The sequence below is a fragment of the Choristoneura fumiferana genome, chromosome 26 (assembly GCF_025370935.1).
Source record: "Choristoneura fumiferana chromosome 26, NRCan_CFum_1, whole genome shotgun sequence".
Lineage (NCBI taxonomy): Eukaryota > Metazoa > Arthropoda > Insecta > Lepidoptera > Tortricidae > Choristoneura > Choristoneura fumiferana.
Window position 1 is genome coordinate 7,563,628 of NC_133497.1, and position 26,106 is coordinate 7,589,733.

Sequence of the window (26,106 nt, forward strand, 5' to 3'; positions counted from 1 at the left end):
CACGCTCCTGGCCGGCTTTTTTTTTTTGGAAATTCCAATGGGTAAATAGCTGATTTTCAATTCACATGCTTCGCTCAATGGATTACGCAAGCAAGGTAGCGGCTAAAAACAAGCTTTAAGATATATTATAATGAGGTTTGCTCGTTTAATAACGGGTCCAATAAACTCGACGAATGACTTATTTAAAAAGAGGCTTTTAAAAAAAGATATAAATCCGAGTTCGTCTGTATGTAAATGTATACTCAGTGAGTTCGTGCATAAGGCCTTTTACAAGCTTTAAAAGTCCATAAATATTCTTTTGTAACTTTTTTTCGGAAAGCAAAAACATTAGTCGAAAGTCCAAGTTCTATTTATCGTCTCTACCTCGATGAATGATATACTTATACAACTGTACAGTCAAGGAACTGGATCACGTACCAGGCTGGAACCATTGTGCTGGTAATATCATGTTGACATCCCATACATTAAAGGTTTCACCCTGGTACAGTCACCAGCATTAATATCTGCCACAGCGGAGCGTGCAAAAATATCTGACACGTCCTTCCGGCCCTATACATAGAGTCGTATCAGATATTTATGCACGCTTGTTGTGTCAGATATTGGTGCTGGTGACTGTACATGATTCAGTTTCTCCGACCATACTTTCATACCAGTGATAAGATTAGAGACCACGGGTGTTTTTTATACAACGTAATGAAATACTCTATCCAATTATTGAGAACACCCGTGGATTGGCGTAATCCTTGAATTTCAATTCACCTGCTAGGCCCAATGGTTTACATAATTTATTGAATCAGGCGTTACTTTGCGGAGGTCCATATCAATGAACTAAAATAATTTCCTTGGTCACCCGCGACCTTACGATAGCTAAGCTTATGCAAAATATGCGTGTTCATGCAGTTCCTCCACCTCCACACTGTAAGAACACACACAAATCACACAAACCCATCTATCACCACCACCACACTACACTGACGCGTTTCGAACTCAACCAGAGCTCATCTTCAGAGTGACACAACCGTACACCATGCTACCAGTTGTTAGACTAAAACTCCAACAACTTACAACACCTAACAACTGGTAGCATGGTGTACGGTTGTGTCACTCTGAAGATGAGCTCTGTTTGAGTTCGAAACGCGTCAGTGTAGTGTGGTGGTGGTGATAGATGGGTTTGTGTGATTTGTGTGTGTTCTTACAGTGTGGAGGTGGAGGAACTGCATGAACACGCATATTTTGCATAAGCTTAGCTATCGTAAGGTCGCTGGTGAGCAAGGAAATTATTTTAGTTCCAATGGTTTACGCGTGCGAAGCAATAGTACATTGTGTCTTAAGGGCGGTAAATAAGGAATTACGAACGAGAGTCTATTCGAAGACTGGGGGCTTGAATGAGTCGATGTTCGTAATTCTAGTACCGCCTGTGCGGCATACAATGTTTTTCATCACATTTGCGAGTAAAATTTTATATTTGTAAAAAAAAAAATATAATTGTTTCAAATATTGCCCCCCCCCCGTCCCCCGTTTAAAATGAACGGAAATATTAAATAAAATAGCTCATTGAAATAACGACTTTATTATTTACAACAGAGTTCATTTTAAATAAAACTTTGTTGGCAGATAATATTTTTTTAAATTGAATGCGTCGTGCCTAAGCAGCCTCATGGAAAAGTATTATCTGCGAACGAAAATGCACTTCTCTAGACAATTAATTAAGAAAATACAAAATATCCATAGGACTAAAACTACTATTAAATTAAAATAACTAAAACTAAAACTTTAATTAAAAAGAGAGGTGGGCCCACTCTCTGGCATGGTGCCCATCACGCAGGCAGCATTCCCGCGTTGAACTGCGATTGCGATTCTTTGCGCGAGAAAGCTGCCGGCGCGAGGGTTGCCTGTTGCCTCCCTTAACCTATTGCTGAGCTCCCTGTGTAGCTCCAGCGCACCCTTACCCCTAGTACCTAGTCTCGACGCCGAAAGCAAAGAAATGATATTGGGCGCCGAGACAGCTATATTTTGTGTCATTGAGGCGTTAAAATTAAATTCGTTATTTCAATGAACTATGTATTTTATTTAATATTTCTGTTCATTTTATACTGAGGATTATGCGGTTGAGGGCATAATAAAATACGAGTACAATGACTTTGTTCGAAATGTGGGCTTTTAACGAGATCGGGACACCTCAAAAAATTCATACTATATCTGTCCTCGGTCTGGCTGTTTCCACTAGAGCTGCGTTGAGCGAGGATAGGTAAATAAAGTTTTTCTTTCTATTGGTTCGTGACCAACACATTCCTCTGTTGGTAAAGCAGCCTAAGGATGGTTTATAATATTAATAGGATAGTATAGGATAGCTTTTTTTTTTTTTTTTTTTTTTTATGGATGGACTGTTGCTGTTAGCCTCAGACGGCTTTTACAGCTTACCGGAGAGAGGGCGAGCAACCAGATGGGCTGCTCAGCAAGTGGGTTGTTTACTTAGCATGCCAAAGGGTGCTCCTATTGAGCCGACCTCGGACTTTGGACGCTAAGGGAGAATTGCAAGCAATCGGATTTTTATGCTACGTCGTTTCGGAAGGACTACGTTAGTCTCGACTGAGAAGAAACGACAAGAAACTCAGTCGGGTTGAGGTCTGATAGGAGAAAACCTACCCGGGACATGCCGATAGCGGTTGAAATAGTGGGGTCGCCCTGTGATGTTCTTGGGCATCTACTATCTATGTCGGATCGAGCTTGATTAGTGACGGTGATATCGTCGTCGGGGTCCGTCAGGACGTGACGGGGCCTCCGGAACCTACGGGAAACATCTGGAATCGGATGGTGTATAGGATAGCTCAGTGTGTGACGCGACTTAACCGTTCCTACGTATGTTCCAGAACGCTTCTGCGACGTGACGCTGTACTGCTCTCCGAGCTTCGCGACGCAGGTGCAAGACAAGGACGTCGTCGATCCGGCCAGCATACGGGGCGTCTCGCTGCGTGCGCACAGGTCCGTGCCAACTTTGCGGTTGACAATAGTTGTTTATTCATCATCATTCCAGCCTATAGATATACGTACCACTGCTAGACATAGGCCTCCTGTTAGAATAAGAGGGCTTAGGCCGTAGTTCACACACGGCCTCAGTGCGCATTGGGAACTTCACACGCAACATTGAATTCCTTCGCAGGTTTGTGCAGGTTTCCTCGCGATGTTTGCCTTTACCGTAAAGCTCGTGGTAAATTTCTATTCTATTTTCATTGGTTTTTGGAGTCTTTTTGTATTTTTTATTTCAACTCTAAATTTTGATACTTTTACGGTCATCCCGGTAAAACCCATATCCAAAATACAAACTGAAATATAGATGCATAGAAAATTTCTCCTATGCACCACATATCTCAGCTTGTTTGTTTCTTATTTAGTCACTTAGCAGCGTACGCAACGCTAAGATATGTGGTGCATAGGAGAAATTCGTGTCTGTACCCCTGTCCAGTGGTGGTGTAGCGGTATAGCACGTGGCACGGAATGCCGAGGACCTGGGTTCGATTCCCAGCGCTGTCTATTTTTCTGGTTTTTCTGTGCATATATGTTTCAGTTTGTATTTTCGATATTCTATTTCGGTCTAAGTAGAAAGTGGTCTAAAAAGCAACCGGTCTTAACCGGTATTTTGTCGAAAACTTAAAAAAAAAAAAGGTTAGGTTAGAGTTGCGTCAAGGCGCGGAGCGTCTCACCCGCGCGGAATAGGAGCTCCGCGAAGCAAAGAATTTTAGACCAGTTGCTCCTCAGACCATTTGCTACTTTGACTAGCTGCTTTTTATCCTACTGCCCGAAGGAGGGTTATGTTTTTCGAGCGTATGTATGTATGTATGTTCGTATGTCCATATCTTTGGTGCTCGCTGCAGCCTAAACGGCTGGACGAATTTTACCATATCATATTTTTTGTATCATTGGATTCGTCATAACTGTCGCAGTGACATAGGGTATATAATATTTGAATATGGCGTCTGCGAAAAAATATATGGGGGAGGCATAATTTTTTTTTTGTATTGTAACAATATGGGTATCAAATGAAAACTAATAATTAGCCCATTCTATGAGTTATAATACTTTTAATCTACCAGTTTCACAGAAACATCAAAAAAGTATAAAATAAAACATTAAATTTTAAAATAAAAAAATCTGTCTGCCTTAAAAACTAAAAGGAAGAAAATAAGTGTAGTGTTCTAGAACTCTGTCAAGTAGCTATCAGTCGGGACCCATTTAAATCGTGACCAGCTCAAAAAATCTTGTTAATGGGTCCCGACTGTGGAACTTTAAATTAGCTACTTGACGGAGTTCTAGACCACTAGACTTATTTTCTTCCTTTTAGGCAGTCGGGTTTTTTTATTTATATAAATTTAATGTTTTTCAGACGAAATAATACTAATCCATATTACAACGTTCCAGAGTGGTGCTGGCGGCGTGTTCCGAACTGCTGGGGGCCTTGCTCGGCGCGCACGAGGCGCAGGGCGAGCCCGTGCTGGTCATCGACGGCGCCGAGCCCAAGCACCTGAAGGCGTTGCTGGACTATATGTACACGGGAGAGATGAACGTGCACCACGTGAGTGCCATTCAAATCATTTAATAGTATTTTATGCAACAACAGCAACAGCAACAGGGGTCAAAAATGGCGAGTGGCGTGAGTTACGATGCGAGCGTAGCGAACATCTCAAGAAGAAGCGCCACGAGCTTTTTTGATTTGTACAACGTTGCATACAATACTTTTTCTACGACTAGCTACTTCCCACTGATATTATAAACAAACTGTTGCCCGCGGCCCCGTGACTCCATCCGCGTAAAATTAGTTTATCGTTATCCCGTGAAAACTATGTTATTTTTCGGAATAAAACTATCCTATATCCTTCCCCGGGACTCAAACCATCTGTGTACCGAATGTCATATAAATTGGTTCAGCGGTTTAGTCGTGAAGAGGGAACAAACAAACAGAATTACAAACTTTCGCCTTTATAATATTAGCGGAATGTGAAAGTTTGTAAGTCTGTTGGTTTATTACCATAACACGTATAAACAGCTGAACCGATTTAGATGAAATTCGGTGTACATATAGTTTGAGTCCCAGGGAAGGACATAGGACAGTTCCGGAAAATTGATAAACGAATTCTACGCGATCGGAGTCGCGGGCTAGGGTTCATGTCTTTACAATTTATAAGAAGTGTAAACAAACTGATTTCATCAAAATCCTTGAATAAACACCCTCTGGATCGAACCAATAACTCATTTATCTATAATTCGTGTCTTTTACTAGACGTCTAATTACTTTTTTCACCAAGATTCACTCGATATCAATATTTAATTTTCATTTGAAAAATCTTCGTCAAAATCTGACGTTGTTTCTTGAATGATACATGGGTATAATCTATAGTAGCATAGACTAGCGTAGAGATGGTGGAAAATTTGACATTTTAAAAATCGATTAATGCTCGATTTGATAAGCGATTTTTATTTACTTATCTTAAAATTAAAAATAGTTACAGCTTTTATAATTAAATAAACAGTCTTTGGAATTAATTCAAGTATTGTAAATAATAAAATAGACAAAAATACTTTCATCTATTCAACTAATAAATTAATCGATTTACTGAACAGATTATTTATTTTGCGATTGGTTCTAGCTTTTCACATCATTGAATGTCTGTGGTCGGATAAATGGCGTCTTTGTTTACACTTTTCATTAATTGGATCGAAACACAATATATTATATCGTAAGGATTAACTTTTACCATTTTCTTTAATGATTCAATTGTGTTTACAGTCGCAGCTAGCGAGTTTACTGAAGACGGCCGAGGAGCTGCGGATCAAAGGGCTCACGGATATACGGTGGAACAACAAGGACGAGCCCCCTGACACTGGTAGGCACAACCCCCCCCCCCTCTGTCTCCAATGTCGTTTTTATCATAAAAGGGCACACGGGGCCCGTGCCCAAGGCTCCCCATTTCAGGGGGCCCTCGAAAGGCCGATAATATTAACTTTTTTGCTATTTTAATCTGACAAAAACTTATAATAGAAGATTATGCTCAAAAGAAATCCCGTATCTTAATCATACTTACCTAAACAAACATACTTTATTATTACTTATCCCCTTCACCTTTTTAATAATTATTAACAATTTTACTCTTTAATCTTTAATAGCACAAAAGTTTTATCTTTTTTTTTTCACTTTCTATTATTCATCTTCTTCGCGAAAGAATGCTATGCTATTTCAATTCAATAAAATTAATTAACGTAGACTTTATAGGGATGAGAAATGTGTTGTTTATGTATGTTTGTGTACAGTCAAGGGCAAAGATATCGACACGGCCAAAGTTGCAAAAATATGTATACGCGACTCTATGCACTTAACATTAAGGCCGTGTATACATATTTTTGCAACTTTGGCCGTGTCGATATCTTTGCCCTTGACTGTATTTAATGTGTGGAACGGAGAGCGTAAAATAATCAACTCAGCCCACATCCACTGCTTAGTAAAGGCCTCTTCTTTGTTTCCACAAATAATGTGCGAGGATGTGTTTTTCATTAACCAATAGAAACGCTTCATTTATACATCCTTGCACAGCACATCTCTTGTGGAAACGCTGCTTTAAACATGGAAATTCTTTACTCAGCGCGAAATAACTGTCTGATTAATTTACTTCAATCATAACAAATTTCCAGACTCTCTAACAGCAACACGGACAGACAAGAAGACGCTGGACTGCAACAGCAAACCCGAGCCGAAGTCGGAGCCGAAGCCGAAGGAGAAGCCCGAGCGGAAGCCCGAGTCGAAAGCCGAGCGGCCCGAGCGGCCGGAGCGCGCGGTTCACACGCCCGACAAGGAGGACAGCGATGTGGAAATAAAACCCGAGAAGTTTAGCGTTAATGGTTAGTGACTTGTTCAATGGTTATTTTGGAAGGCGATGCGTTGGCAGGCCTCCCAGTGTTGTAGGTGGACGTTTCGTTCCTCGACTGTATTATAGGCACTTGACCCACCGCGGGCGAGGAAGCGATTAGCTATTAACAATTTTCCAAAGAAACGAACGATATATATAGATCGCGTGTCAGCAAAACAGGTACAGTCACCAGCATTAATATCTGCCACAGCGGAGCGTGCAAAAATATCTGACACGTCCTTCCGGCCCTAGAAATAGAGTCGTATCAGATATTTATGCACGCTTGTTGTGTCAGATATTGGTGCTGGTGACTGTACTTATAGATTACTTGAGAGTATTTGATCGCTAGCTGTTCATACTGCCGTCGAGAACTCTCTCTCTCCACTAGTTTGTCGCAGCGACAAGAGCTATCAGAAACAAAACTCGCTCAGTGATGCTCGCTTGGCAGTCAGAACGCACGCCGAGAACAAACAGCTGTCATTTTACTCTACATTGCTATACTTCGTTTTTTTTAGCATTAAAGGAGGTAAGCGATTTTGACGTGTCTTTTTATTGATAAACACTTTTGAAAAATAAGTCAAAGCAAATTTGTAACAATTAGCAAGGACGTATGATCATTTACATGCTTTTCGTATCGTAAGTAATAGTTACTGGTTTTTAAAAAACGTTTTTCAATAAAAAGACTCGTCAAGATTTGACCAATTTTCTAATGCTAAAAAACGAAGTATATTACACTTTCTTATACCCAGCTTAGCCCAGCGACAAAACTATAGGAATTAACCCCTCATATGCGGGAACTAAAAAAATAATACATTCAAGTCTGAACTGTTTTTATCCGACTACCCGAAGGAGGGTTATGTTTTTCGAGCGTATGTATGTATGTATGCAATATGTATGTATGTATGTGGGTATGTATGTCCATTTCTTTGGTCCTCGCTGCAGCCTAAACTGCTGGACGGATTGTAGCATATGAGGTATCATTGGATTCGTCATATATGTCGGTGTGACATAGGGTATATAATATTTCAATATGGCGTCTGCGAAAAAAAAATGGCGAAGGATAAAAATATTTTGTATAGTAACAATATGGGATTCAAATGAAAGCTAATAATTAGCCCATTCTAAATATATATGAGTTATAATACTTTTAATCTACTATTTTCACAGAAATATCAAAAAAGTATAAAATAAAACATTAAATTTAAAAAATCAAAAAACCCTACTGCTTAAAAATTAAAAGGAAGAAAATAAGTCTAGTGGTCTAGAACTCTATCAACAAGCTAATTTAAGGTTCAACAGTCGGGACCCATTCAAATCGTAACCAGCTCAAAAAATCTTGGTAATGGGTCTCGACTGTTGAACCTTAAATGAGCTTCTTGACAGAGTTCTAGACCACTAGACTTATTTTCTTCCTTTTAGTTTTTAAGGCAGTCGGGTTTTTTGATTTTTTAATTAATAAGCACATCTTCCATAGATTAATTAAAAAAAAAAAAGATAGGCTTACGTTTGGCACGGATATGCGTCTCAAGTATACCAGGGGTAAACACTCGCTTCTCGCAGCTCGCCAACTCGTTATTAGTTTCCAGCTCTACTCGCTTCTCGTTTATCGTCGGCGGTGGAACAAGTGCCCTAGCCTGAGGTCGTCACGAATATTCAATGAAATACAAACTTCTGTTCTGTGTATGACTAGTTATTTACGCTCAAATTTATAAACATAATACAAGATTAAAAAACGCTGAAAGGATTATGATAAGCCGATAAAATATCTCGAGTCATTCATTACAATATTATTATTGTAATACATATCAACAATTATTTCTTATCTGTGATTATTTTGATTGATGAAATCGGTACTCATATATGACATCATTTTTTAGGGTTCCGTTGTCAACTAGGAACCCTTATAGTTTCGCCATGTCTGTCCGTCCTCAAAAAGTAATTATTATTTATTTAAAAGCCTGTAGAGGTGTCCCACTGCTGGGCAAAGGCCTGCAAAAAGTAAAAAAAAAATAAAAAAAAATTTTTATGGTACCTTCCATAGACGTAAAGTGGGGGTGATTTTTTTATCTCAGCTGTTTAACTCTTTAGTGTGGGGTATCGTTGCATAGGTCTTTTAAAAACATTCCCCATTGCTCAGACTTTATTTATGTGATGTGATTTATGAGATTTAGTAATGTGTTTGCGAGATATTGAATTTGAAAGTGCAAATTTTTATTAAAATTGAGCGTCACCAAACTCCCCCCCCCCACCTCTAAAATCAAAACTGGGTGGAAAAATTTGAAAAAATTCAGAATGGTAGTAAATAATATATCAAATTTACAAGAAAAATTATAGGGGCTAAGATTGCTGGTGAATTATTAGTAGTTTGAGTAAATAGCAGCCTAAGGTTTAAAATATGCCTAACTTGAAGATTCCGTACACAATACCGACCTTTGCGTGATTGTAAAATGTTTTGTTGTTGTTGGTAAAATAAAGTTTTTTTTATTATTATTATTATAATTCGAAATCCTTAGAAAAATATATGATATAAATTATTTGATTTTTTCGTAATGGCTACGGAACCCTATCCTGGGCGTGTCCGACACGCTCGTGGCCGATTTTTTAATGTACAATCGGATCACATCAAATACGAATAGGCTAGTGGCGTTAGCATTCATATGATTATCATTTGACGTTGCCGTCTCGCTTGCGTATTTCTAGTCTATTTTTTATATCTACATATAAAGTACAGATCGATCCACAAGAGCTGGCACGAATGGATTGAACGAAACATTATTCACTTAACATTTTTGTAGCAAAATGACAGATGCATGACACTTTCATATTTGTGTTAAGAGAAGTTTTCCTGCCGGCCGCGCGGCCGCGTTAGGTATTCGTTTGGGATATTGCTGTCTTTATCGCTCGTGACATAAGCGCTCGCAGCCGCCCCCCCCCCATGCCTTCCGCAACGACGTCGACGATCGAGATAGCTGTAGGCTTTTCAAGATTTGGCCGGTTGAATTTTGGGTTTCGTTGTCCTCGTATTATACGAAAAGTATAGCACAGAAATCAATGATATTTTACAATCAAGATATTCATTATATTTTCTATGCCTGTGTTTTTTTCGATTTTTGTAAAAATACTTCACTAGTCTGTAATTCTCGTGCAAAGTTGACATCTTTTTTTGTCGACTTTTGAGCTCCTGTAATTCTGATATTACACATTTATATGAAATTCTGAAAAACCACAGGCATATATAGATAATTAAGTCTAGTCCATACTTATAAAATTTCATCTATTTCTGTTGCCTAGTTTTCAAATGAGACCGGGACTACTTTTGTATGGAGAATGGAACGAAGAGACTTCTCTTAAGTGTTTTCAAATAAGTAACAAACGATAATTTCATTCAATCATTCATGAATGGAGAATGAGAAGAGAGAGAATGTCATCACTGGGATAACAAACTGGCGTTCACATTAAAACATGTGACAGGACGTCAAGATTTTAGTTGACAATGTATGAATTGTGGTATGAATACATTTGTACCTTCTACTCGACTCGTATAAGTATAAGTCTAATTCTAAGAATTTTACGATTTTGGTACCAAAAGAAAAGGCAAATAAGGTAGATACTCGCCTAAGAGGATAGAGTGGACTTAAGGAGCGGCCACACCGCTGCTTAAAAAACGGCGACAGTACGGAATCGCAGTGACGCATCGTGTGCGCACCGTTTTTATCGCATGCTCCACACCGCTGCTTAAAATACGGTCAGAACTTTACCGAACAAAAGTCGTGACGTTTACGGCACGTCACTGCGATTCCGCACCGTTTGCGTATTTTAAGCAGCGGTGTGGCCGCTCCTTTATCCGAGTTTGAAGTTAAGCGACTCATGTATCATGTTACGTATAATGTATTGTGCTCACATAACTTTCCATCCTTTTTTCCTACGTAATAAAATAGTAAAGCCATTTCCTTATCTTAGCAATTATCGTTGTAGAGAGATAGATATTAAATTATAAACAACAAGGTTTAGTCATAGTATCACTAAACTTCTTGGTTTATTATAAACTAGCCGTTACCCGCGACTCCGTCCGAGTATTACACATTGTTTTTACCCGACTGCAAGGAGAGGTATTGTTAAATAAAGTTAATATATTTCAGTGATAAAATAGGAGAATTCATTTATTCATAACTAGTATTTGACCATGTGACCCCCCCCTGGCTATAAAGTTGGCCCTTGTATGGGCTCGTATAGTAAATATAGTTTGAAGACGAGGCGGCGACGATTACTGAACAAAGAGAAATACAATTTAATATTTGCTTTTCATTCGCAGGGGGACCGCCGCCTCTGATCAAGCTGCCGACCAAAGACAAGTCCAGCCCGCTGCTTAAAAGAGAACTCTCTGACACGTAAGTCAAGCCACTGCAGCAGTTGTGGCGTAAGGGTGTTCCCTTCTTTCGCAGACAGAAGTTTCATAGAATTTCATTTGGCAGAAAATGTTTCATATAATATTTGGTCCTTGTATTTTTACTTTGAATATTATTTTCAACGACTATTCACTTAAATGAAACATGATAAATAGAAAAATAATTCAATTAATTTTAGAATCTCATTTTTTATTTAACAGACTTCTCAAATTGTAGAATTATTTTTTAACAAATATTATTTGTTCGGTAAAAAAAGTAGTTACGTTAGAAAAGTTTAGAAATCGCTATCAGAAAAGTAGTTTAGGTTAGAACTGCGACCTGACCAGTTAACAAATTAAATGTTTTTCTTGGCAATAAGTTTTATATTAACTAAATAATATGAGTATAAATAATATTTGACTTGTTATTCTATGATATGAATATCCAAACAATAAATTTTATTTGTAACAAAAATCAATGATTTCGATTTCTTCAAAGTAAGTCTTCTGCGAATTGATTATTCTATGAAACGATAATATAATAAAAAATGTCTGTAAAACAAAATTCTATTAAAATGTAATGTGTAAAGGAACGTTCAACCATGACGGGAGAATGACACGTGTGGCACTTTAAAAAAAATACTTGTTTTGTTTGCAGAGATAGTCCTAGTCCGAAGCGGCAACGAATGGCCAGTATCAATGAGAACTCAGATGACGAGTAAGTTGTTCCTTTTATTAAACTTAGTTTTCTACTTAAAAATAAACAAACAAGTTTTAAAAAAAGAATTGAAAATCATTTTCATTTTCTCGTAAGCAGTGTCGTATCTTGGTGGCAACCCCCTCAATAAAACCAAGGACCTTTTTTTTTGCATATTTTTATTGCGTATTCGCATTTGCATGCGACTCATTCCGCGTTGAATTCTTTAATCGATATTCCGCTAGAACTATGCAATTGTCCGTCATAAAAACTATAGGTACTAGATGGTATTTTTCGGAACAAAAACTATCCTATGTCCTTCCCCGGGACTCGAACTATCTGTATACAGAATTTCATCTAAATCGGTTCAGCGATTTAGACGTGATAAGGTAACAAACAGATTTAAAAACTTTCGCATTTATAATAATTGTGTGATAAACCGGTATACAAAGAAATATCGGTTTCTACACTATATTCAAACGTCTTTTTCCCCAATTTCTTTGGCCCTTAAGTAGCTGAAACCCCAAAAAGACCTAAAGAAAATATAGCAGTAAGATACACACAGATATATTGATAAAATCTAATACATATCATTGTGTTGTTTCAGGGATCATGACTCAGAATGGCAACATGGAAACTTGGTAAACATTGCACTTGTTTATTCATTTTCCTATTTTATTTTTGCGTATTGAAGAGTTCCGACCTGTGGAGACAATCCTGGCCGGACTACCAGGATGTCACTACCAGATTATTGTGTTGTCACGCAATTTACATAAGTATGCCAAATTTCAAGTCAATCCAACTACTGGAAGTTGGTCGAATTTAACTTGCAAGATGCAGCGGGACAGGTGAAACTAAATAAAAGCTTGTAAAAATAATCCATAATATACTAATGTGTCATTAATGTTATAAGTAGATATTATTGATTGACATTTTATACCCTAATAGGGTGTCATGTACCTACTATCTTGTAAAACTACCATCTAATAATCTAGTGAACATGAAATTGAATGAATAAATAGGAATAAATGAATAATAATAATAGAGCAGCCAGTGGAATAACTATGGCGCCATCTATACTTAATTTTTTAGCATTAGAAAGAAGGTAAGCGATCTTGACGAAAAATAAGCCAATGTCTGAAAAATTTGGAAACGCTTGAAACTTTTAATATCAATACACACCTTTCTAATTAACAGAAAAAAATATCAGATTTTTAAGTAGCATCAATTAATTAAAAAAATGAAAGAGTGTTCTTTACCGGCAAATTACGACACACACAGACAGTCCGGTCGGTTACGGGTTGTTCCATAGTCCAGAATAAAAAACATTAATACTGACATGGAAATACCGATTCTGTTTTTCATGTACACGCCCATAGAAACTGACATGAACTTCTTTGGGCGTGTACATGAAAACAGGGTCGGTATTCCCATGTCGGTATTATCCGAGCCGGTAAAGAGTGTCACCTGTCAAAACGATCGAGTCAAAGACACATAAATTCTTTTTTAATGTTTTTTATTCTGGACTATAGAACAAACCGTAACCGACCGGACTGTCGTAATTTGGCGGAAAAGAATACTCTTTCATTATTTAAAATTAATTGATGCTACTTAAAAATCTGATATTTTGTTCTGTTAATTAGAAAGGTTATTCCTATCGATAAAAAAAGTTTGAAGCGTTTCTAAAATTTCATCCATTCCCCATTAGCAAGGACATGATAATTTACATTCTTTTGGTATCATAAGAGCGTTATACCTCCTGAGCTGGCAACGTTGCATTTTTGTTAGTTTTTTTCGATTATTTCATATTTTTTTTATGAAAATTAAAAATGTGGTCTGATAGAACTGGGGACCTACCACGATCTCTTCATACGATTCAGTTTAGGCTCTAAACTGAACTGCATCGCTATTTCGTACCACGACGTTACTTTTGCGATTCAGTTCAAGCACGGTTCAGCGACAGCGATACAGACATTTTCATTCACTCACTTCACGCGGTTTTCGTACCATGACGCTTAACTCGAGTGGGAATTGAATCGCTTCAGTGTCAAATTTAGCGATTCAGTATAAGTTACTCATTCTGTCAATTCTTTTGGAATTTTAAAAGTTTTACTTGGAATATTTTTAAATTTCAAGAACTTTTAAACTTTTATTCAAGTTTTATAACTTTTCATAGGTACTCACGACATTGTGCTTCTTAACTCCTCATTGATGAAACTTATTTTCAGTGAGAAAAGAGACTCGTGGGTTAGTGACAGCGTAAACATTTTATTTGTAATCAACACAACGGTTGCTGAGAACACATTATGACATAGAGTTATGGTTTTCCAAAATAAAGAGGTTTTAGTATAAAATATTTATAGGAGTAGCCACATTAACTTATATACATATTAAGAACAGTTCTATCAGACCACATTTTTAATTTTCATTTTTTTTTGTGGAATTATCGAGAAAAACTAACAAAAATGCAACGTTGCCAGCTCAGCAGGTATAAACGCTCATAAGTACTGTTTAAAAAAAAAAACGTTTTTTTTAAAAAGACTCGTCAAGATTGTTTACCTTTTTTTCGAATGCTAAATAGACGATGTATAGCGATGTTCTGTTTGTCAGAATCGTCTTGTTCGTCAGGACATAACGGCGGAGCGCGTGGTGGGTTGGGGCGACGGGTCGGCCGGCGGGTCGTGGGAGCGCGACGCGTCCGACGACGAGTGGGCCGACGCGCCCGCGGACATCGGCTCGTTCCTGCACACGAGGCTGCGCGTCGACGGGGACAACAGCGCCGGTACGCTATGGAACCCTACTTGCGTCAGTCTAGGGGTTGTTGCTGTTATGTTTATGGAACAGTACTCAAACTCAAACTCACAACATTTATTGACAAGAAAAAGAAAAACACACTACATCACAACAAAACACAGTAAAAACATAAATAGGAGAAGAGAGGAAAATAAGAGATATTGTGCTGTAGTGTGATGCCAAAAGGACTCAGCTCAGCATATGCCGTAGCCTGAAACCAGAGCTGCAGCGCTGGTTTTCAGCTGAACCCCGGTGAGTGTGCACCCACGTACCGAACGCGTAATTATTGCGGGAAAAGAAAAAACTATATATTATAGTATATATATATATATATATATATATATATATATATATATCATGACAGTACTGGGCAACCGATCTTTGCTCGGGCTAAAACTCGTTAAAGCGTTTACCCAGAGATAAGACCAAGCTATATCGATTTGTCATCCCCGAAAACCCCTACATACTACTACTAGCGACATCTATAGTGCTGCTGCTTAAGTAGCAAAGTAGAAATAAGCAACCTGAGTGACTAGATTCCTGTCCAGCAGTGGTGTAGGGGTTATAGCACGCAGCACGGAATGCTGAGGACCTGGGTTTGATTCCCAGTGCTGGTCTCTTTTACTGGTTTTTCTGTGCATCCATGTCTCAGTTTGTATTTTCGATATGGTTTCACGGGATACCCGTAAAAGTAACAAATTTGGAGTTGAAATAAAAAATACAGACTCTAAAAAAACAATCATAATTGAAAGGTATTAGATAGGAAAGGCAATCATACTCGGTGTTCTTGCTAAGACTGATTTATTAACTACCTTCACATATGCCTATACTAGCCATTACCCGTGACTCAGTTTGCGTAAAATTAGTTTATCGCTATCCCGTGGGTCCTGTGCAATTTTCCGGGATAAAACTATCCTATGTTCATCCTCGGGACTCAAGCTATCTATATACCAAATTTCATCTAAATCGGTTCAGCGGCTTAGACGTGGACAGGGCCTGGAGATCTCTTATACAGGTCTACCTAGTCCAGACTCCATTCCCTCACAAAAGATATAGTACTTAACTAAAATATTGTTTTGTTACGGCTATGGCTGTAGGTATTACTACTAATAATAATAATCATCATCCCAGCCTATATACGTCCCACTGCTGGGCACAGGCCTCCTCTCAGAACAAGAGGGCTTGGGCCATAGTTCCCACGCGGGCCCAGTGCGGATTGGGAACTGCACACACACCATTGAATTGCTTCGCAGATTTGTGCAGGTTTCCTCACGATGTTTTCCTTCACCGCAAAGCTCGTGGTAAATTTCAAATGTAATTCCGCACATGAATTTCGAAAAACTCAGAGGTGCGAGCCGGGGTTTGAACCCACGGCCCTCTGCTTGAGAGGCGATAGGTCAAACCACTAGGCCACCACGGCTTTTAATAATAATACAATTTATTTATTCAGATAACTAGGATCCATCAGTTGTTAGTATTACTTATAAATATGTTAGGTACATGGTGTTAGTTAAATGTACGATGCTTACCGTAGTACTTACTGTAGTGAGGTGAAAATAAATGCTTATTATGGATGTATTAGTATGTAAACAATTTATTGTACATAAGACACAAAAATAATATAAAAAACAAAAACAAAAAGATCTTCGAACTTCTTTTCAAGCTAACCTGGTTTATTATTATTATTGTATTGTTTTCAGACGAGGAGTCGAACGAGGGCGCGCCCGCGTCCACGTCTTCATCCGTCGGCACCAGTATGATAGATCTGCCGAAGAACTACAACTCACAGTCCAAGCGTAAGCAACAAATACACTGAGATACTCACACTTCCCACTGTTGGGCACCGGCCTCTTCTGAACTGACGAAAATGTTATGAATTCATATGTTCATTATGGTTTAACCTTGAAATGTCGGCAAACTTTTAATCGAATATCAGTTAAAAGTTTGTTTACTGTTTACAGATATTTATTGTAAATATGCCAGTAGGTACAGGCTACCCTGTTGGGGCACTGATTGAAATATTTTTCGCTTTAATAATTTACTAGAGTTTACCCGCACGTGTTAACTATCCGATTACAATTGAAATTCCGGGATCTTAAAAATTCTCCTGGAAATTCCCAAAATTTATGTCGTGGCCTTCATTAAGGTTGTGTTAAGAACAACTGTCCAAAACTTCAAGATCCTAAACCCAGCGGTTGAAATTTCAAGATTTTTATGCCTTTCCTGTGGGCATATCGGGATAAAAAGTAGCCTATATGTATGTTATTCCAGACGTCCAACTACCTAGGTACATATCAAATTTCATGACTCTAAGCCCAGCGGTTGTTATTTCGAGATTTTATCCCTATCCCGTAGGAATATCGGGATAAAAAGTAGCCTATGTGTTATTCCCTACGTCTAGCTATCTACGTACCAAATTTGCTTCAAATGCGTCCAGCCGTTTTAGCGTGAAGGAGTGACAAACGCACACACACATAATCCCTACTATATTAATATTATAAATGCGAAAGTAACTCTGTCTGTCTGTTACGCTTTCACGTCGAAACCACTGAACCGATTTTGATGAAATTTGGTATATAGGAAGTTTGAACCCCAAGGATCAACATAGGATACCTTTTATTCCGGTAGAGGGCGCCACCGCGCGATAACCTAGATCCGCGCAGATGAAGTCGCGGGCATAAGCTAGTATTATATAATATTAGTAGGATTATATATTTAAGGGTTTTATTGTATTGTAACACGTTGTATTTGTCGGTCTGTACAGAAACGGTAACGGAGACATCGGGGCCGAAGTCGGGCCCGGCGGACCCGCGGTTCACGGACGTGGTCAAGCTGAACGAGTACCTGCGTCACGGGCGGCGGCCGCAGTTCTGGGAGGAGAACTACGTCAAACGGGTACGAGACGCCACCCTGAGCCCTCCCTCCCTGGGTCCTCAGGATCGCAAGCTAGGTTCGGCGGTTCGGTTGCAAAACAGTGAAAACGCCCTTAAATTCTTGTGAACACTCTTTTGTTTATTGTATTCTTATGATTTATGTGTTCTTATAATTACCTGACGTATTTTTTATTAGGTAAGGTATATATACTACACTTGTTTGTAAACAGTCTCGTAATATGCAAGCTAACTTAATCGCAACCCCTGAGTAAAACCCAAGGGCTTTTTAATTGCATATAACGCCTAAGGACGTTATGAGTTGTTGCGTGTACTGCTGCTGCTCCCGAGTTACGCTCGCGGTATGGGCAATTTTGGTAAAAATAATATTTTTTGTCTTACAAATTTTCAATTTTCCTCACAAATGTATGTCGCACGGGCAGTACTAGAATAAGGTATTTGACTATTTTGTATGTTTTATAAATTAAAACTACACAATGCCTGTTATCGAATAAATAAACAATTTTTAAGCTACCTTTACAAATAACAAAGTTATGAGGGTTTGAAATTCAAGATTAGACAGAGAAAGACATACTGGCATGTGACGTCACACGCCAGTACCGCCATACTTGCTGCATAGAGAAAAGCGTTTGAGAAAGAGACAGGTATATAGATTTTTCAAAAATTCACTATAAATCCAATTTTCAACCGATTTAAGTTTTCTCTTCGCTAAACACTGTCTGTATATCTATATTTTCATAATAATATTAAGATATGGCAAATTCAGGAGTTGTCAAATACCGTATTACGAATATCGACTCATTAAAGCCCTCAGTCTTTGACTTAGGGCTTCTAATAGACTCTCGTTCGTAATTCCTCATTTACCGCCCTTAAGACACAATTTACTATTACGTTAACGTCAAATGGACTTCACGATGCCAACGCCATCTAGCGATATTCAACCCGCCGGCCGGTAAACCTTTGTTCACTTGTTAAATGATTGTTGGCAGGTGATGGACGCGGTGCGAGTGAAGGAGTTGGAGATGAAACAAGCGGCCGAGATTCTTGGCGTGAGTTACGGCACTCTCTATGGCCGATACCGCGACGTGTACGGCTGTATCAACCGCCCGTATCGGTGAGTTGTTTGATATTAGTGCTGTGCTTTGTATCAGCTGCATGTCCACAGGAGTGCAGCGAGGCAGTGGAGCGGTTAGCGAGATAGAAAACCACCAATAGAATGAGGGCTATCGTTTTTTGTCTCAGTAGATGGCGCACTGTTGCGTGAGGTTTTTAAGTATGGCTTTCAAAGTCTATTATTACGGGCGTGAAAACAAAGTTTAGATTAAAATCATATTTAATACACCTTAGAACCGTACCTTAAAAATATCGAGCAACCACAGTGTTGCGTAGTCCCGTTTTGTTCGGAAAAAAGGGAGGACAAAGGTTTCCGAAAGACAAAACTGTCTCAAAACACAGACATTCATTGCCCCGGAACGCATATTTGCCATAATTAATTTCAGATATTGCAAAATATTCACAAAATTATTCTAATTATAAATAAACCCGCGTAGCTCACCCAAAAACTATGAGATTTGACATTTCGAAGACCTAACGCTACACTAGCGCCTCTAGTGGCGAATTCACACGCGATAGCCCTCATTGCATAAAATCTCCGCTCCTCTTCAGTGGACCGGGAGTTGGTAACTAACTTAAAAGTTCATTCAAAACCGGAAAGCGGAGCGACGATGAGGAGCGAGGAAAAGGAGCGGGAAAGTTTCGATATTGCCAGAACAGTCCGCAACTCCACTCCGCATTACTTTTTCGCTCCAGTCCGCATTACTTTATTGCTTCGCTCCGCTATTTAGCTCCAGAGGACGGCATTAGAGCGCTACGCGTCAATTTGCGGCTGCCAAGCGCAAAGAAGGCCGAAACGACAAACCTCACGACACTAACGCCATCTGGCGATATACGATTGTTAAGAAACTCTCATTATAATACCTTCATGACTTCAGTAATGATTTCAGAACGGCGCGAGACTTCTGGCAAGCGAAGGGCCCGTCGGAAGTGTTGGAGCGGCTTCAGAGGGGCGAGCTGTCGCTTGACGCGGGCGCCACGGCGCTGGGCGTCTCCACCAGCAACCTGGCAGCGTACATGGCCGACCTGACGCCGGTGGAGCGAGGTACGACACTCGCTGCGAGTGCGACATATCGATATATGCGGTATATCGACCTAGTTATCGACCAATTAAATCGAAAACGACCAATTAAATCGACACTTAAGGCCACCGCTTTATACGGAGTGATACGAGAGACGAAAGCAGAACCCTCCTCAGTAATTGATAATGGATCGTTCACAGTCGTATTTAATTAAAACCTCCACACTTTTGTTTACAAAGTGTCCGTGCATTTAGTAAATAACTTAATACTTTTTGTTTGCAATATTTAAGAAAATAAAAACAACGTTAATCTCACTAATACTGGTACGATATAGTATCCTTATCCAACTGGAATCGCCTAGTCCTGCTCACCGTTCTCTCCCGATACACCCTGTATACATACAACTCTACAAAAACCGACTTTCCATTGATTATATTGTGTGTATTTGTGTGTGCAGAGTTTGAGCCGATCCCCATCGAGATCGACCCGTCGCTGACGCTCAAGTCGTACACTAACCTCGTAAAGACCATGCGCAAGAGTCTCTCCGGCGCGCCTACGTCCGCGCCTGCCACAGACAAGGTATGAAAATACATACTAAACTTTTACTAAAACACATTAAAGTGTGATTATTAGGGTCTCCATATCTACCCTTGTAAGTTTGAGGTTGTATCAAAAATACACGCTATATATGGATGGACTTATATATGTTAGAGGTACTCAGCAGGATTCCAGTACAGCTTGCCCATAAAGAGTAGAAATTAAAAAGTGACAACACTGTAGTGTTGCCTTTCAAACCAGGGAGCAAAAAAGAGAGGACACTACAGTGTTGCCACTTTTTAATTTCTACTCTTTATGGGCAAGCTGTATTCATCTGACACGCTTGAGTAAATCCCAAAATCTCCTCCTGGGCTCCCCTACTATTGCCAACGCGATGGTACATACCTGTGTATAAGCGTGCCCGTTGTAACGTATGTGTTGTATGTTCAGCCGCCGAAGAAGATCCTGGTGGGCAGCATCACGGACGAAGAGACCATCCCCGCCACCGTCATCGCCACCAGCGACGCCGGGAAGACCATGTCCACAAGTCAGTACCTTTTTTGATTAATTACCTTTTTCACTTCTCATGCTCGTAAAGTTCGTGCTTATGCTGGATCTAGGCGACATAAAACGACTTTTTGTGCTCTAGTGCATAAAGTAAACTCTTCGTCTAAGACTAAGGTGTCAACAGCCACAAAAAAAAAGTTTCAAAATATTTTTTTTATCATTTTTAATTTACATAAAAATAAGAATCAATTAAAATAAATAAATGAAACTAAAAATAATATTAATAAATATTATAGTAATGCATGAGCAATAAACGGTACATACTAAGTGAACAATTGTTTCCACTGGTGCTATTTCATTTCCTCGCCATCGAAGTGAAAAGCAGAGTGTAAAACTCGAGCATTAAGCCCATTTTCCCCTCGACGTACCGGCTCGGGTGGCTATAAGGACGCCTCGGGTAAAATAGCTCGTTTTATGCTCTCATTGTACAATCTATTATTTCTGGGCATCTTCACACAAGTGTAACCCCGTGTGTGCGATGATTCTATTTGTTTTTACTCATAAATGTAAGCTTATGTATGAATATGCAGGGTTGTTCTATTGTTTTTGTTTTAGTGTATTTTTCTTGCTGTGCCGAATTTTCGCGAATACATTATTCTTAAGGTTACAGCTCATTAGAGCCACTCGGCACCCGACCAGCACCGTCTCTACTTTTGGCGTCCACTCGTTGCCGACAGCTTGACAACGTGTGGACCTCGCGCGTTCCACGAATTTCCGAGTAGGGGGGATGAAGGGGGGAGGGGGGCGCCGCCCGCGCGTGGCAACCTTGCGAGTGAGGCGATCCGGTGACGCTATGGAGTTGATGTAGTGAGCGCATGCCCATACAGGTCCATATGAAGAATACTAACCGCTCGAGGCGAGGCGGTGCTGGTCGGGTGCCGGGTGGCCGTAATTAGCTGTGTCCTTTATTCTTACTCTCATTTTTAGGGTTCCGGAGCCAAAATGGCAAAACGGAACCCTTATAGTTTCGCCAAGTATAGTTTCGTTTGAGAATTATTAGTAGTTTCAGAGTAATTAGCAGCCTAAGGTATAAAATATACCTAAACTGCGGAGATTCCGTATAAAATACGAAATCCTTAGAAAAATATTACTTAAGTTTTTCGTAATGGCTACGGAACCCTATTTCGGGCGTGTCCGACACGCTCTCGGCCGGTTTTTTACTCTTATTATTAATGTTATTCTTATTGTTATTGTTATTCTGTGTGCGGCAGCGTCCCCGGGCAGCAAGTGGCCGTCCATCCGCGTGGCGTCGCTGGAGGCGCTGCGGTCGTCGCCGCCCGCGCCCCGCGCCCCCGCCCCGCGCCCGCCGCCACCTCGCCGTCGCTGCTCATGCGCACACGGCCCGACCTCACCATCGTCGCCGCAAGGAGGCCCGAAAGGAAGGACGACACGTGATCGCTGACTTAGGGACAGGTACGCGCGTCCACAGCCGGCACTGCCGGTTAATGTCGGGATTAAAGTAGCGCATGTCACAGAATAAGTAATGGTACAAGTACAGTCCAGATATTTCGGAGCGGCCAATGTGATCAAAAATGTCGATACATGAACTCTAATACCTTAATCCCGGGTCCCGGGTTCGATTCCCGGCCGGGGCAGATATTTGTATGAATGATACGAATGCTTGTTCTCGGGTCTTAAATGTTTAATAATGTATTTAAGTAATCTATATAAGTTATCTATTAAAGTATGTTTATCCGGTGCCTAGTATCCTATCCATAGTACAAGCTTTGCTTAGTTTGGGACTAGGTCAATACCACGAAAATGCCACGAAATCCCGGAATTTCAATTTTATTGTAACTACCAGGCCCCTATTTAAAAAAAAGTTACAAGTACTACAATTCATCCATACTAATATTATAAATGCGAAAGTGTGTGTGTTTGTTTGTATGTTTGTCTGTCTTTCACGTCGAAACGGAGCGACAGATCAACGTGATTTTTGGCATAGAGATAGTTTATAGGCCCGAGAGTGACATGGCTACTTTTTATCCCGGAAAAATGCACAGTTCCCGAGGGAACAGCGCGCGATAACTGGATACCACGCGTGCGAACCCGCGGGCAAAAGCTAGTTCTACATAATTGTCACTTTTTTGTATGAGAAACTGTACAATTAAGTAAAATTGTAGCACTTGTAACTTTTATTAAATATGGGTCAGATCGAATAGTTGACGCGTGCGAAGCCGCGGGTTAACTCTAGTTTATATTAGTAGGATTCTAGGCTTAAAACGATTTATACAATGTGTGATTTTTTTAACGCCAGGTTGCTACGAGTAAAGTCACCTCGTCAAGCGACCCACAGAAACAAACACCACGCACCGACACACAAAGTTAGTTCACCGATTGGACGTAACTGATCGTTTTCATGCTATTTTAAGACCAATGTAGATTTAAAAATAAGCACAGAAGCTAATCATCATCCCAGCCTATATACGTCCCACTGCTGGGCACAGGCCTCCTCTCGGAATGAGAAGGCTTGGGCCGTAGTTCCCACGCGGGCCCAGTGCGGCTTGGGAACTCTACACAGAAGCTAATGAACTTTATTGTTTAAGTAGTTTTTCAAAATGTTTTTTTTTTTTTGAGTTTTAAATCTGGAACTGTTAGGGTGAGATTCCACCTTGAAATTCTGAACCTGTTTGTTGTTTGATTTAAATGTGTCTTAAATTATAAGGGTGCTGATAGACTCGAGCATTCACTTGTAATAAGCATTCTAGCGAATGTTACATTACAGGTACAAACTCGCAAAATAAATAGGAGCGTTTTAGTGGGCATTCTTTTTGCGGAGCATCCGCCCGACATCATCGCGAATAATAACTTTCTGACGAGCATTTACTAGAGAGTTCCCTAGAATGGTCGTGGAAATCAGTGGTGGGCAAACTTTCTTGATAGGGGGCCAAAAAGTGACCGATATTAAAATATTTAGAGGAGGGCCAGAATTAAACTAAAAATTATTTTGTTTTGAATTTTTTAATCACCTCGCCTCTACTCTCTGGTACACGGCTATTCTAGCTGAGTCCTTTACCCGTGCATCTATTACTTATTATATTTCATATTAAGTACAGGGCGATCAAAATAATATTATTTATCGCGGGCCATATGGGTGCTATTAATTTCGAAGGTACGTCTTGGCCCGCGAGCGGTACTTTGCCCATCGCTGGTGTAAATGTTCGCAGCAATGTTTTGTTTTTTCAGTTCGACAATTGTAAAAAAAATGCTCGATGTATTTTATTTAACACATTCGATCAGAGAACAAGTATGCGCAGAATCACACGGCGAGATCTTGACTATACGGAAGACGCAAGATAAATAAATTAAATATGACGAATTTATTTTTTTTGAACTGAAAAGCTAACAATTATGCGGGCAATCTGTGTTTCAATGCGTCTGAAAAATAACTGGTAATACATGTACTTTATTATACATATTGTATCTACATATTTGAGGCCAGTATCTTGGCTGTAGCTTTTCAACCTATTTCAACGCCACCTCAAATAAAATAAGAAAAATACAAAAAACTGCGCTCATAAGCAATACAGAAAACACATATGGTGAAATTTTACGACGTAGACAGGCCTTATCGCTTCAGAGCGATCCCTTCCAGTGTGACGATGGTGTTGGAAAGATAATCTTATAATTTTATTGATTATTGATGTCTTTCATTTTGAAACCTGGTCAGATTTAATACTTTGTTTCTGCTATGTGACGTGCAAAATATACTTTACTGTTTAAGTTTTTATTATTTTTTCGTCGATTGTACTGTTGTTATTTCTTTGCTTGTTAAGCCCTTTGTGACTGACTGTACCTACCTGATTATGAGTTTATAGAAATAAACAAAACTATTGTTTTATTTACGCAAAGTAATTTTGACTAGGAATTAAGTTAGTTATAATTTTAAGTGTTTTTAAAGAATGTAAGCAAAGCCGCGAGAGATAGGCAGCGATTTTGTTTAGATTAGAAATAATTTAAACAAAAACGTTTTCAATATAGATTCTCAATGATGCACACTTCGCATAATTTGACATTAGAAAGAAGGTAAGCAATCTTGACGTGTCTTTTTATTGAAAAACACTTTTGAAAATGTATGCTATAAGAAATAACCGAAACAAAGTTATAAGCCTGCGTTGGTCATAAATATACATTGTACAGTGTATCTCTTTTTAATCTAAAATTATACGTCTGCCGTGAACTTTTAGCAATTAATGTCGTTGTTGATTAGCAATTATATTCGTTCCAATTGTATTCTGTAATCAATAAAAAAATTGAAAACTTTTACATTCATAAAGACGCACAAATACAGCAAAAATAACAATAAACAGTACACACAAATAAAACAATGAAAAACATTGAAATGAAAATACATACACGACAACATAACAAATACTTTTGAAAAATGAGTCACTGCAAATATACAACAATACAATAAAATGACTCATTATTAAACACTAACACATAGTAACTAGAATGGAAGGATATGATTATGGTCATTTACATTATTTTAGTTTCATCAGTAATACTATTTCTAAAAGCGTTTTTCAACAAGATTGCTTAACCTTGCTGTAAAGGCGCGGCCACATTCAAATGCAAATCGCTCGACGCTCACGTGACATATAGCGTTAAAGCTGAAAATGTTGAGCTTTATCGCTGGAAAAAAAACCTCTTCAATTTTGGCAAAAACACTCTTTTTTTTCTTTTCATTCACTCCAATTTCTTTTATTTGTACCACTGCCACGACTGGTACTAAATAAGATTCCAAGACCAAGATCATTCCTGCAAGCAGCCATCTTGTCGCTGCTGCTCGACGCGGCGACTTTACGCTACTTTTTTGAGTCGCGGGAAATTCAAAATTTATCGCTGCAATCGAGCGACGAGCGACTGCATGTGGCCGCACCCTAACGCTAAAATAATCTGCAATTTGTTTTAAGAAATCTAATTCAACTGACACATGTATAGCAAAATTTTAGGTTGCAATTTTGTTTCTATTTAAATAAAGATTATTTCGACATTTCGAGTTATGCGTTTTTTTAGTTCGTGGCTTATTTACATTTTTATTAACGATTAAAACACTAGCATAGTATGAATTTTGGCAAAACAGATATTTGTAGCCCTATACAATGTAATGTTAGATATAAAAGAACAACTTTTAAATGTTGTCGTGTGAATATATAATATAGCATAGTTATATATTTTATATACGGAAAATCAATATTAATGT

At 39.1% G+C, this 26,106-nt stretch overlaps 1 protein-coding gene across 1 annotated transcript in view; it reads left to right on the plus strand.

The window, feature by feature from the left end:
• The window catches only part of LOC141442687 (uncharacterized), a 60,395-nt gene extending 34,493 nt beyond the window's left edge, over positions 1-25,902 (plus strand). Inside the window, 17 exon segments of the mRNA XM_074107739.1 lie at positions 2,871-2,982; positions 4,417-4,570; positions 5,783-5,879; positions 6,682-6,888; positions 11,209-11,284; positions 11,939-11,998; positions 12,585-12,618; positions 14,606-14,759; positions 16,471-16,566; positions 17,535-17,665; positions 18,651-18,775; positions 19,665-19,819; positions 20,254-20,375; positions 20,784-20,880; positions 22,112-22,210; positions 22,213-22,313; positions 23,158-25,902. Coding sequence (XP_073963840.1) covers positions 2,871-2,982; positions 4,417-4,570; positions 5,783-5,879; positions 6,682-6,888; positions 11,209-11,284; positions 11,939-11,998; positions 12,585-12,618; positions 14,606-14,759; positions 16,471-16,566; positions 17,535-17,665; positions 18,651-18,775; positions 19,665-19,819; positions 20,254-20,375; positions 20,784-20,880; positions 22,112-22,210; positions 22,213-22,295 — 1,802 coding nt within the window. The 3' untranslated portion in view covers positions 22,296-22,313; positions 23,158-25,902.
• The last annotated feature ends 204 nt before the right edge of the window (positions 25,903-26,106 follow it).